Source organism: Amphibalanus amphitrite, unplaced genomic scaffold (assembly GCF_019059575.1).
Source record: "Amphibalanus amphitrite isolate SeventyFive unplaced genomic scaffold, NRLGWU_Aamphi_draft 000954F_arrow, whole genome shotgun sequence".
Lineage (NCBI taxonomy): Eukaryota > Metazoa > Arthropoda > Thecostraca > Balanomorpha > Balanidae > Amphibalanus > Amphibalanus amphitrite.
This window is the reverse complement of record NW_024882448.1, coordinates 265,775-279,722: the sequence shown is the minus strand read 5'-3', so window position 1 is coordinate 279,722 and position 13,948 is coordinate 265,775. Positions and strand designations below refer to the sequence as shown.

General features: G+C 53.9%; 2 protein-coding genes across 2 annotated transcripts; both read left to right on the top strand.

The window, feature by feature from the left end:
- The first annotated feature begins 554 nt into the window (after window positions 1-554).
- LOC122368519 (acyl-CoA Delta-9 desaturase-like) lies at window positions 555-3,330 on the top strand. The gene is made up of 5 exons (XM_043342508.1): window positions 555-738; window positions 1,156-1,255; window positions 1,613-1,798; window positions 2,256-2,411; window positions 2,780-3,330. The coding sequence occupies exons 1-5, from the start codon at window positions 555-557 to the stop codon at window positions 2,877-2,879; spliced, it is 726 nt and encodes a 241-aa protein (XP_043198443.1). The 3' UTR covers window positions 2,880-3,330.
- Window positions 3,331-4,707: 1,377 nt separating this feature from the next.
- LOC122368518 lies at window positions 4,708-11,869 on the top strand. The gene is made up of 4 exons (XM_043342507.1): window positions 4,708-5,436; window positions 6,856-9,224; window positions 9,999-10,263; window positions 11,834-11,869. Exons 1-4 carry the CDS (start codon window positions 4,708-4,710, stop codon window positions 11,867-11,869), a joined length of 3,399 nt encoding a protein of 1,132 aa, XP_043198442.1.
- The last annotated feature ends 2,079 nt before the right edge of the window (window positions 11,870-13,948 follow it).

Below are 13,948 nucleotides of genomic sequence, written 5' to 3'. Positions count from 1 at the left end.
ATGTGGGGTATGGAGGAAAGGAAGGATGGGAGAGGGAGAGAGACAGGGAGGGAGGAGAGGTAGAAGGGGAGAAGAAAAGGAGGGTATTGGTAGATAGATAGGTGCAGATGGAAGAGAGAGGAAATGTGGGAGTGTGGAGTGAAGGAGGGAGAGGGAGAGAGAGAGAAGAGATGGAGGAAAAAAGGGGAGAGAAAGGGAGGGAGAGGGGAGGGAGGGAGATGGAGAGAGAGAGAGAGAGAGAGAGAGAGAGAGAGAGAGAGAGAGAGAGAGAGGGAGGGAGAGAGAGAGAGAGAGAGAGAAAAAAGAGAGAGAGATAGAGGGAAAGAGGGGAGAGAACGGGAGAGAGAGAGAGGGGAGGGATGGAGGGTTTAGGGAAGGAGGAGTAAAAGAGGAGAGAGGAGTGAGGAAAGAGGAATAGAGGCAGAGAGAGAGAGAGGAGTAAAGATGAAATGACTTCCATAAAGCACGATTAATCTGTTCGTACAGTGAACAATGAGCAGTCTAGCCATGTAACATTTACAACATACCATTCACAAAAACTGATAGTACCTCAGATGAAACTGATGGCAATCGCCGTATATCTCCCTGCTCTGACTGGGATTCGAACCCGCGACCCTGGGTTTGTTCGACAGAACCACATTTTCGAGTGGGTCCAGGATCACCGGCTGCACCACCGCTACTCCGAAACTGACGCCGATCCGCACAACGCTACCCGGGGCTTCTTCTTCGCACACATTGGTACGGAGTGACCCGGCCAGGGTCACCGACTCAGGTCAAACCTCAACGACGGTGGAGGTGTTCATTGGGTGATGCTTTTGTTTGTGTTCGCTAGCCAACTTTCAAAGATTGGTAAGAATGAGCCAGATTTTCTGTCGTAGCATGATTTTGGGTCACGCAATTTGCCTTCTTTCACGTGCTTGCTTTGTAATTTGAATGATTAACCAATTTAACCTAGTTTCCATTTAGACTCGTTAATCTATAACTATGTATGTACTACTCAAAATTTTTACAAACGTATTTCGTAAAATTGTAGTGACAGAACAAAAGCGAACTCCCCGACCCCGTTGTTGATGCGGTTATGCCGAAATACTACCTACCAATTGATGTCGCTACTCCCGTTATACTGTTTGTCTGACCCTGTTTGTCCTCCTCTAGGCTGGCTGTTTGTGGCCAAACACCCCGAATCGGTGGCCAGGGAGAAATCTACCGATATGTCCGACATGCTGGCAGATCCAGTTGTCGTCTTCCAGAAGAGGTAGAGTCGTGGGTGTCGTTCGATGTTCATATAGACTTGGACGGTAGGGCATGTACCCTACCAAAGGAGAAAACAACTGAGCACTTCATAGGTGACTCAAAATTCCAATAATAGGTACTAGAATTGGTCTTTGTTCTCGCTTGTTTTTTAATTTATTCTAAATAAAATTGCGTCAATAGTGTGATTACCAGCCGTACGGCGATGTTTCATTCATTCCGTAAATGACTTTCTAAAAGTCCGTACAAACACTTTATTTTCTCTTCTAAAAATACATCGTACTTTTCAGTCCACTTTTCCGAAGACGTTCTACAAAATACCCTACAAAATACCCCACACGTCGTGTCGTATATTCCACAGACACTACTACGTCCTGGCTGCACTGCTCTGTTTCGTGATTCCTACGATGGTGCCCGTGCTTCTATGGCACGAGCGACCGCTGACTGCTCTACTCGTCTGTGGTATTCTGCGCTACGTCTGCACACTGCACTCTACATGGCTGGTGAACAGTGCGGCGCATCTTTGGGGACGCCGGCCGTATGATCGGTGAGTGGAAGGTCGGGGGTTCGAATCCCGTTGAAGGAGTGGAAATTCTGTGTTTGTCTATCTGAAAACGAAGCTTTTGAATAAAGGCAGTATGGTCACTACCTTGGATCATCTTAAAACAGACTCGCACATCTATCTTCGCGTAAGAACGTCAATAAATCATATTCCTAAAGACACATTACAACTGTAAAAATAGCTAAAGCGATTCCATCATCAGTCACTTTGTATCAGTGGGTTATTCTGAACTAAGCCACAAGGTCACGCTTTATTTCCAACAAATTTGCCTTTTAGCCTCGGATGCGCTTCTGATATTGTTTTTGAGTTTTGATCGATGTTTTAGAGCATCGCTTACAGCATATAGTACCCACTATATCCCTACATACCGGTGAACAGTGGTATTTGCCTTGACACGTCACCCCAATGACGTCACTAACACCGATGACGTCACTGTCCCCAGGTTCATCAACCCGGCCGAGAACCCGATGGTGGCTATGGCTGCTCTGGGCGAGGGGTGGCACAACTACCACCACAGTTTCCCATGGGATTACCGTACCGCCGAGCTCGGGGGAGGGACCAGGAATCTCACCACCAGCTTCATTGACCTGATGGCGTGGTGCGTACGGGGGTTAGTGAGATGGGGTGGGCTGAGAGAATGATGACCTGACCTTCAGGCTTCACCTGCCGTCTGCTGCAATGACCTGAAGCAAGGTGCTGTTATCTTGTTGAATTTGAATGTTCTTCAGTCCTGCAGGATTCACTTGCTAGTGTAGCAATATGGTAGTTTGATAATCTACTGGTTACTGAGGGACAAAAGAGTACTTGAACGCTCTTGGCCATTGTTTGCTTTGTTTTTCCGTTGAAAATAACTCTGTGGCTCCAATGGACACCCTCCACAAAAAGGCAAGAGTGTAAATGACATCATAAATGACAAAGGCAATTAAATATTGATTCTGTGTTTTACTTGTTCTATGTTTTTGGCAGGATCGGCTGGGCTTATGACAGAAAGACCGTCTCCCAGGATATGGTCACACTACGCGCCCAGCGAAAAGGAGACGGAAGCTACCGGCCCAAGGAGCAGTAGCGCCCTCTTTACCGGGGCAGCGCCATCTATATCACGGCTCCGCAGCCGCCGGCGATGCCAGAGCCATCTGTGAGAAGCGTCACAAACTTGTAACTGAACGCGATTCCGTGAACGCCGCTGGCGCCCTCTTCGTGGGCGCGTCTGTAACTAAAGGCGGTACGGTCAGTCGGAAGATGGCTGCTATGGGTAATTGGTATGCACTGCGAGGGAAATGTAGGGGTGGGAAAATATCAGTGGACTTAGAGATGACGGAAAATGTCTGATGTCGTCATGCTTACTGGCTGTGTGCAGAGCCTCGCCAAAGGGCTCATTGTGCAGCTATACGCTAACATAAAGTCGCACCAATTTGGCATGTCGACTGTGGCGCCGTCACGCGGCGATGTAGCGCAACTTCACCGGGATGGTCGATAACGACACGATGCTATGAAAATACACAGATGCTTAGAGGGAAGTGTGATCTTTGGAGATTGGAAAAAGATGCAACATTCGGTGGTAGGTACACTTTTTTATTTTCGTTTTTTTTGGGGGGGGACTTCGGGTGATCAGTGTCACAGGCAAAAGACAATCTCCACCTCATTCATTCTCAATCTTATCTGACATAGGTACCTATACCTCAGTAAGGATGAGCACCCAGCCTCGGCAACATAAATAGATTGCATCGGAATGTCAAATTATCCAGTCATATCTTCTATCGACTACGGAGCAGGTGACGGAAATAAAGAGAATCGTAATTGGCACGGCACTCTAGAAGCGCATAAAAACACACGTTGCCTCTTTAAATGCCGCAAAATGTTCAGATGGTGATGCGGGATGCCACGCTGCATTCAAAATCAACCGTCTATTGACTACGTAGTGAGAATACAACATGATTCCACAGCATTCATGTTGCTCAATTGTTTATGGATGGATTAATCGCCAGGGGTCTGCCGGAAACTTTGATGGTCCACAATATGTTATGGCCACGTCTTTCAGTTAAACATGCCATAGACAGCAATTGTACCCGGTCAAGGCTCTTGAGAAAACAAATGTGTTGTCACCGACCGCTGCTGAGCGGTACCCGCCGAGTCGCCGGCCGGCCCGCGCGGCTGCCGAGCCGGCCGCTGCGGCCACGTGGCGCCCGAGGCGTGTCTGACCTGGTGAGGTCATGCGCGGGGAGCGCGCTGATTGGTCGCCGGTGTCCCGCGCCGCGGGGCACCAGCGAGCTGATCTCGGGCGGGTGAGTCGTAGGCGGGTTCAGTCTATGTGTGCGTGTAACGTGGTCTGTTGGGGGTACGGAGTGAAGCTGGATTCTGGAGTGAATTGTGAGAAGTGACAATAAATATCCAGTGGTTGAACTCAGTGGCTGTAAGAGAAGTGAGAGACGGAAGTGACGGAAGTGCGAGGACTGACGGCAGGCCACAAAAGCGTGTTACTGTGACCCGTCCTACTTCCGGGGACCTCGGCTTTTCTCACCTCGTTGGGGTGTGTGAGGGGGCGGCCACCGGTGTTTCGCCAGCGAAAACCGAGGGCTTAACTCTTTTCCCGCGTTTCGCCATCGAGACCGGGGAAAGGGGCCTCTTTCCATACAAGGGGCGCGGCCAGTCGGCTTCGGCCAACCTCGCTATCGAGGCGTCGAAGTATCGGTAGATCTGTCTGCTCACGGCGCCCTCGCCACTGAGGAGCCTTGATCAGGCAGCGACTGTCGCCTTCCTCACCAATCCTATCCCAATTTCGACCTCCTAATCCCCCTCAGCCAGTCTCAAAACACGAGTGTCGTCAGTGCATGTAAACCAGAGGACATCGTGGCGACATTTCTGGTCCTCCGGGCCGGATAAAACCGGTGGTAGCAATGGACAAGACGCAGATGGAGGCGAAGGAGGAGGAGCATGTCATGAAGCCATCGGATCCGGGCATGGACGCAGCTCAGCGAGCTGCCAAGGAGAAGGAGCTGGCAAGCCTACGCCGTCAGCGGGGATTCAAGAGGGCAGCAGTCACTCGGATATCAAAAACAGTTGAAGAAGAGATTGCTAGGCAAGCCAGCAGCGATAGTATTCAGAAGGTTAACCTCAGGCTGGAGGAAGCCTTCGCCGACTTAAGAAAAGTTCAACAAACGTATGAGAGCCTGATTGATGACGAAGAGATCGAGGATGCTCAGGAATACGCAGATCGACTAGAAGAAGAAGAGTGCTCGATTCGGGGGAAGATTCAACAGTATCTACAGCAATTAGACGAAGCTCGCTCATCGACCGCCGCTTCTCGCCGAAGTCGCAGAAGTCGAGCAAGGTCACGAACCTCTGCGATGTCAGCCGTCTCGACGAAGTCAAAGGAAGCAGAAGTGGAGCTGGACGATGCGGATGGCAAACTGCGGGACATAAAAGCGCAGGTTGAAGAGGAGCGCCAGCACAAGATGGCCAGAATGCAGGCGGAACAGCGCCGGCAACAGGAGGAGAAGCGCCGGCAGCAAGAGGAACGGGAGCTGGAGAAGTGCCGGCAGCAAGAGGAATGGGAACTGGAGGAGCGTGAAAGGGCGCTGAAGATCAAGACTGCTGAAGAGGCTCGGGAGCGGGCGGCGAGGAAAGTGCGTCTCTATCATGCTGCAGAAGACGAGCTAAACTGGGATCGCCGTCATGACTTCGAAGATTCTGCCGCGGAACCGGGCCGGTCCAGGTCAGCGGAGGCGGGGGACAGTGGAAACGCCACAACTCCCGTGGAGGGCTGTGCCATACCAGCGCAAGAATCTCGACAGAAAGCCCAAGAGGCGGACCAAGAGCAACCAGCAGAAGAATCACCTTCAAAGTCCATCCCTCTCGCCCGCGAGGAGCAACTATGTGACCGACGGTCAGACACCGATGTGCATGGGAGTATCTGCAGGCCTGGAAGAGAGGAAGACGCGGGTGGTAATACGTCTTTGAATCCTAGCACCTGGACGACAGACTTCAGAAACCGAGGAGAGTTGCACTCATCCGGGTCGTCAGCCTTCGCCAAGAGCATCCCTCGCCTCGGGTTGCCGCGGTTCTCGGGAGACCCCGGTGAGTGGCCGCGATGGATCGGCCTATTCAATGCGCTGGTACATGATCAGGCTTCTCTCTCCAATACTGAGCGAATGACACATCTACAGCAAGCGGTGGAGGGAGCCGCGCACCAAGCGATCGAGGGATTCCTCTTCGATGGCAGGATGTACCAGCAAGCGTTGGCGATGTTATATGAACGCTTTGGTCAAGAAGCTGAGGTCAGCCAGGCGTATCTCAAGACGATGTTCACGACTCCAGCTCCATCCATAGACAACCTGGCGTCTATGGAGAGGTTTAGCTCAGCCATAAGTAACACCGTGATGACGCTGCGTACGCTTGGGTATGACAGTGACCTGGAAGCAAGCGAGAACCTCCGTCGAGTCGTTGCCAAGCTGCCAGCGGAGCTGACTCTTCAGTGGGGACGGGAAGTCCACAGAAGACGTCCCAGCCGACCGAATCTGGAGATCTTCAGTGAATGGCTGAAGACTGAGGTGACGATCCTGAGACAATCTGTCACCCAAAGTCGTGACCAAGAAAAGAGGAAACCACCTGCACACACAAGAGAGACGTCGTCGAAGAGGACGACGCTGACTACGTCAGCATCTTCTTCTCAGACAGAAAACCGAGGTTTCCGGTCATGCGTCGTGTGCAAGGAAGGGCACAGACTACAAGACTGTCCGGAGTTCAAGACCAAGACTCACGAAGAGAAGTCAACGGTGGTGAGCAAAGAGCGGCTCTGTTGGGGATGCCTCAACAAAGGACACTTCATGAGGTCCTGCAGATCTGCAAGACGCTGCGGATTGAACGGCTGCAACGCAACGCACCACAGACTTCTCCACACAAACAGAAGTACTTCAGCCAGCAGAGGAAACCGAGTTGAACCAGAACGTGAAGCTACAAATGGAAGCCCCATTGTTGGCGTGGCCTTGACAGAGGCCACAGACACGCTGTTGCAACTCGTACCTGTCCGAATCCACGGTCCAAAGGGAGACAGGGATGTGGTGGCGCTGTTGGATCCGGGAGCCCAGACGTCTCTCTGCTGTGAAGATGTGCTGAAGGAGGTCGGAGTGCACGGGAGACGAGAAGACCTGCGCCTGCAGAACATCGAAGGAAGTGGCCCGCGACAATCATCAGTTCGTGTCGAGCTGACAGTCAGTCCTCTTGGGGCAGACGCCAAGAAAGAGCGCATCAAAGTACCAGAAGTATGGTCCGTGCCGAAGCTCAACGTGGCTGCGCCGAGCATCGGTAGTCATCATGTCCGTAGCTGGAAGCACGTGCATGACTTGGATCTCCGGCAGTACAGTGGTGCAAGAGTTGAGCTACTTCTTGGAGCCAACATCCTGGAAGCTGTGCTGCAACATGAGGCACGAGTTGGACGCCCCGGACAGCCGGTGGCGGTGAGAACAGATTTTGGATGGACACTCTCGGGCTCCATAGCGTCACTGATACCCAGCACTATGCGCCAAGTCATGTTTGTGCGACGGCCGGCTTCCGGCGATGAAGATCTGAAGGAGCGTATCGAGGAATGGTGGACGACGGAAGCCTTCGGCACAAAAGTCAACGTTCCAGACGCCAGGTCACAAGAGGACATTCGAGCTCTCAGCCTCCTGGATCAGCACACGAGAAAGGTGGGAGACAGATACGAGACCGGGCTGCTGTGGGGTGAAGAGGAACCCGTGTTTCCAAGCAACTGGAAGCAAGCGTATGATCGACTGGAGAGCACCGAAAGGAAGTTGAAAAGGCAACCGGAACTGGCAACAAAATACAAAGCTATCATCGAAGGCTATGTCGCTGATGGTCATGCAAGAAAGCTGTTGCCAGACGAGGTACGAGAGCAGAAAGAGAAGCGTTGGCTCCTTCCACACCACGCAGTCGTCAACCCGAATAAGCCGGGTAAAGTTCGAGTCGTCTTCGACGCGGCTGCAAAGCACAGAGGCACGTCTCTCAACGACAAGCTCGTCACAGGCCCGGATCTGCTGCAGAACCTTCCTGGCGTACTCCTGCGATTCAGGGAGGGTCTCATCGCGGTCACTGCTGATATCAAGCAGATGTACCACCAAGTACGAATCCGGGAAGAAGACCAACCAGCATCCAGCTTCCTCTGGCGAGCTCTGGAAGGATGCCGAAAACCCGACGTGTACCAGATGCTGGTCGTAATTTTCGGCGCCAAGTCATCCCCTGCCATCGCCAACTACGTGCTGAGACGGGCACTCATCGACTACGAAGCCGAGACGAAGACTCGTGCCATCCTGAGTGCAGAAGAGAAGGCTCGGAGCTTCTACATGGATGACTGTCTGCTCTCAGCTCCGACTGAGAGCACTGCCCAACAGCTGCTCACTGAGGTGTCTGAAGCTCTGTCGAAGGGAGGCTTTCATCTCACCAAGTGGCGCAGCAATTCACCTGTCGTACTTCGGAAGATCCCAGAAGGAGACCAAGCCAGTGTTTCCTCGAGTTTATGTCTGACAGGATCACCAACAGCCGAGAAAGCTCTCGGTATCGTCTGGGACGAGACGAAGGACACGCTGGGATTCCGTCTCAGGAGGCAGGAAGTCAAGGCGACCAAACGTGCCGTCCTCTGCAAGGTGTCGTCTGTGTTTGACCCTCTTGGGATCGCTGCTCCGTTCACGATAAGGGCGAAAGTGATGATGCAACGCCTGTGGCTTCTTCACTTGGAGTGGGACGACGATCTGCCAGAGCTGCAGTCTAGTGAGTGGAGCAAGTGGTTGAAGGAGGCAGAGAAGCTCGATGCGGTAGCCGTTCAGCGCTGTGTGCTGCCGGCAGGATTGGAGACGGTGCGAAGTGAGCTGCACATGTTCTGCGACGCCTCAGAGGACGCGTTCGGCGCGGTGGCCTACCTAAGGACGACTTCGAGCAGCGGATCGCACTTCTGCCATTTCTTGATGGGCAAGTGTCGGGTGGCACCGCTGAGACGTCTGTCGATTGTCAGACTCGAGCTGCAGGGAGCAGTCCTCGGTGCGCGCCTGGTCGCTGCGGTCCTCGCGGAGCTGACACATCGACCTGATGATGTGATCTGCTGGACAGACAGCCGGGTCATACAGCAGTACATCTCAAACGAGACCCGAAGATTCAAGACGTTCGTGTCGAACAGGCTAGCAGAAATCCATGAGCTCACGCGAGATGCACGCTGGCGACATGTGCCTGGACGGCTCAACCCAGCAGATGACTGTACAAGAGGACTCTCGGTGCTCGCACTCACCCACGACTGCCGATGGCTTGCGGGACCGGACTTCCTGCGAGGTGACGCTGAACAGTGGCCACCTCAGGAGGAGCCAGCACCGCTGTCGTGCGACGAGGAAGAGGAGATGCGCAGTGTGTTCGCCAGCTCGACCACGGAGTCAGTCCCAGCAGAACCAGACCCAGCCAGGTTCTCATCCTGGCTCAAGTGCAGGAGGGTGGCCGCCTGGATGAAACGCTTTGCAAGAAACGCGAAGGCATGCTTGCCTGGACAGTTGGCAAAAGTCAGCGGACCCCTATCAAGTGCAGAAGTGAAGGAAGCGGAGATCTGGCTCGTGAAGCGGGAACAGGTTTCAACCTACGGAGCAGAGCGCAAATGTCTGGAACAAGGACGGCCACTGCCATCTTCAAGCACGCTGCTGCCGCTGACCCCGATCCTTGACGTCAACGATCTGATCCGAGTGGGAGGGCGCATCGACAGGGCTGCCACGCGAGAAGACGCGAGACATCCAGTCATCCTTCCACGGAAGAGCGAGCTCGCTCGACTCGTGATCAGCCACGAACATGTAAGGAACGGCCATGCCGGGGTGGAGCACACCCTAAATGAAGTTCGACAAAGGTATTGGATGCCACAGGGACGCGCCGCAGTGAAGAAGCAGCTCAAGGACTGTTCTTTCTGCCATCGACGCAGGACAGCACCAACGCCGCCGCGGATGGGTGACCTCCCGAGCCAGCGACTAGAAGCTGGTCGGCCGTTCAAGAACGCTGGCATAGACTTCTTCGGATCGTTGCTGGTGAAGCGATTCCGTAAGACGGAGAAACGGTATGGCCTGCTAGTGACATGCATGGCCACTCGAGCTGTGCACTTGGAAGTGGCGCACGCTCTCGACATCGACAGCTGCATCATGGCTCTGAGGCGCTTCTTCGCACGCAGGTCGCAGCCGGCGGTCATCTTCTCGGATCGCGGCACGAACTTCATCGGTAGCGACCGGGAGCTTCGCCAGGAGCTCCAGGCTCTATCAGCAGCCATGCCAGAGAGAATGAGCGCGTTCGAGATCGACTGGCGGTTCAACCCGCCAGCGGCTAGCCACATGGGCGGTGTCTGGGAGCGAATGGTGAGATCCGTCAAGACATGCCTGCAGGCCGTGGTCGGTTCGCAGCTGCTGACCGATGAGGTCCTGCTGACCGTGTTCGCCGAGGTAGAGCATATGGTCAATAGCAGACCGCTCACCTACGTGAGCTCGGATCCGGCTGACTCTGAGGCTCTAACGCCCAATCACTTCCTGCTGGGCTGCGCTTCACCTCATCTCGCCCCGGCACTGACAAGAGAGGGTGAGATCTCCAGCCGTCGCCGATGGAGACAGTCACAGGCGCTAGCGGAGCACGTATGGAAGCGGTGGACCCGAGAGTACCTACCGAGCCTAACAAGTCGCAGCAAGTGGCGTCAAGAAACGAGGAATCTGCGGGTCGGTGATCTCGTACTCATGGCAGAGTCGAACCTCACCAGAGGCTCATGGCCCCTGGCGCGGATCGTTCGGGTTTTCCCAGGTAGGGACGGAAGAGTGAGATCGGCGGAGCTGAGGACATCCGGCGGGAAGGTCTACACTCGGCCAACCGCAAAGATATGTTTCCTCGAGGAGGACTGCACGTAAACGGAAGCCGGAATCTTGCAACACGCAAGATCAACCTCGCCATCGAGGAGGCGAACTATCAGATATTCTGCTGATTCCCAGTGGCCTCGCCATTTCGAGGGGCTGGGGATCAGCAACGGTCACGTGGACGTGGGGTGTGAAGGTCACCGTGTGGGTGATCAGTAACGTACAGAGCGCGCATGGCAACAAACGTGGCTATGACCGAGTCGTGTCATTGGCCCTGACGGTGGGGGAGAATGGTTTATTTCTGTTGCCCTAACGTTGGTTTTGCTTAGGTTTCTCAGCGGTGAAACTCATTTTTGTCGCGGAGGTATTCGCGGTCTAAAGACGTGTTGTTGGATGTTCAACAATTGTGCAGCGCGTCGGTGCATGGGTTTGTGTGTTGTTCTTTCGTGCAACACGGTGGGGGAGGATGTTGTCACCGACCGCTGCTGAGCGGTACCCGCCGAGTCGCCGGCCGGCCCGCGCGGCTGCCGAGCCGGCCGCTGCGGCCACGTGGCGCCCGAGGCGTGTCTGACCTGGTGAGGTCATGCGCGGGGAGCGCGCTGATTGGTCGCCGGTGTCCCGCGCCGCGGGGCACCAGCGAGCTGATCTCGGGCGGGTGAGTCGTAGGCGGGTTCAGTCTATGTGTGCGTGTAACGTGGTCTGTTGGGGGTACGGAGTGAAGCTGGATTCTGGAGTGAATTGTGAGAAGTGACAATAAATATCCAGTGGTTGAACTCAGTGGCTGTAAGAGAAGTGAGAGACGGAAGTGACGGAAGTGCGAGGACTGACGGCAGGCCACAAAAGCGTGTTACTGTGACCCGTCCTACTTCCGGGGACCTCGGCTTTTCTCACCTCGTTGGGGTGTGTGAGGGGGCGGCCACCGGTGTTTCGCCAGCGAAAACCGAGGGCTTAACTCTTTTCCCGCGTTTCGCCATCGAGACCGGGGAAAGGGGCCTCTTTCCATACAAGGGGCGCGGCCAGTCGGCTTCGGCCAACCTCGCTATCGAGGCGTCGAAGTATCGGTAGATCTGTCTGCTCACGGCGCCCTCGCCACTGAGGAGCCTTGATCAGGCAGCGACTGTCGCCTTCCTCACCAATCCTATCCCAATTTCGACCTCCTAATCCCCCTCAGCCAGTCTCAAAACACGAGTGTCGTCAGTGCATGTAAACCAGAGGACATCGTGGCGACAAATGTATTCACCTGGGTACCTACCATTCAGCCGTTCCTTAGAAGATATTAATAAAACTAATCTATCATCTTGAAAGACAGAGCTTCAATGAGAGTCCACCAAAAGGTTCCCTTGAAATGAGCGCATCAGTCAGGCTGCCTGAGCTTGGTACCCGATAGCGCATAATAACAGGCTTCAGGTTCAATACAGTAATTACAGTCAGGCTAACAAGTTCAGACTTTGAAAGCGACTTCATGCTGCCGGGCAGCTACTAACCCTAACCCGTCTTGCTAAAAGCGGCTGACGATGTCTCAGTCGGTAGTTGTGCCTCAGACGGGCTCCGCTGTGGTTCACAGTCGGTCCACTGTGGTCCACAGTCGAGACTCGGACCACAGACGTGGTTCACAGTTAACAGATCAACGCTTCGGTCCACAGTCGTCATCTCTATTTGGAGCTTGAACGTAGTCCTCAATCAACAGTTGGACCAAAGACAAGATCCACAGCAAACCGTTGAACATAATACGCAGCCTTCAGTAAGCGGCTAGAACTTCTGAGACATCCACCATGCGTATCTTACCGGTCCCTTCCGGTCGCCTAGCTACCATACGAAACTCCCAGCTACGCTTGCAGTTGACCTTCCTGCTAGTCACCATGCTGGTCGTCATGCTGTCCACCATGCTGATCGTCCCAGGGACGGTTGCTGAGGAGCGTTTCCAGTCCTCTACGGCGCCACTACCTCCGACTGTACTGGTGAGTTCACCAGCTACCTCTGTCACTACATGTGCTATTCTCTGCGTCCAAACCCCCTCCTGTCTGTCTTTTCGCTGGGAGAACGCATGTCTGATGTTTGGGGATGACCAAGATGGGTCGCAGGATGACCAACAAGTTAAGATTTATCAACGTGTGCAGAACGTTGACAATGAAGAAACTGCAGGAGAAGAGGTGGTTGAAAATGAAGCAACAGAAACTGTTGTAACGACAGCGACAAATGGAGCTGGAGCTGAGGTGCTGACAGCTACACCATCGACCGATTCGCCAGCGACATCTTCTGCGGGCACAAGTGAGGCTGTTGGATCATCCACAACGCCGCACAATGCTACTGATGACGTCACAGGATCATCCACAACGCCGCACAGTGCTACTGATGACGTCAGAGGATCATCCACAACGCCGCACAGTGCTACTGATGACGTCAGAGGATCATCCACAACGCCGCACAGCGCTACTGAGGACGTCACAGGATCCACTGATGTGACCACTGAGAACACTGCTGAAACACGAGTGAAGCAACTGAGAACACTCTGAGAACTACACTGGAACGACTGAGAACACTGCTGGAACACGACTGGAACCAGCGACTCGGAGATACCACCTTCTTCTGCCACCACGCAGAGTGGGGGCTCTTCTTCGCTGTCTTCATCGTCTGCCACGACCACCTTGAGGACTTTTTTGGGAACCACGTTTTCGTCTGAGACCTCCTCTCTGGCGGCATCTTTAACTAAACTTTTTAAACTTTAACTCTCTGGCACGGCATGCAGTGGTTGACATCATCAACCACCACATCTTTGTCCGCAATGTCTTCAACGACATTGTCTACAACCTTGACAACATTTTCCTTCGTCTCCGACTTTGCCTCCGACTTATCCTTCGACATCTCCTTCTTCCACACTCTCCACCACCGTTTCCTCGACTTCATCCTCTTCCACACTCGACTTCATCCTCTTCCACAACCACTTCAGCAGCGTTTCCATCCTCCACATCCACATCTCCTTCTTCGCCCGGCTCTACAGTGGGAGTTCGGACACGCCCTCTCTCCCGAACCTAACCTACGACGAAGCTCTGTATCTTCTGCGGTAGTCTGAGACCAGGCGGTGATCTGGCTAGCCTGTACCATCAAGAGCAGCTCGATTTTCCATGGGACGATCCCGCTGGCCTTGATCCCGGTCGTGTCGAACGGTGAGGAATGACCAGCATAGCCCTAGAGTTATAATCGGTTTTGTCGAGAAAAAGAACACCTACCAGGCTACCACGCAGTGAGTCGAGCGCTGTACCTCCATTCAATCTTATGCGCATTCGTT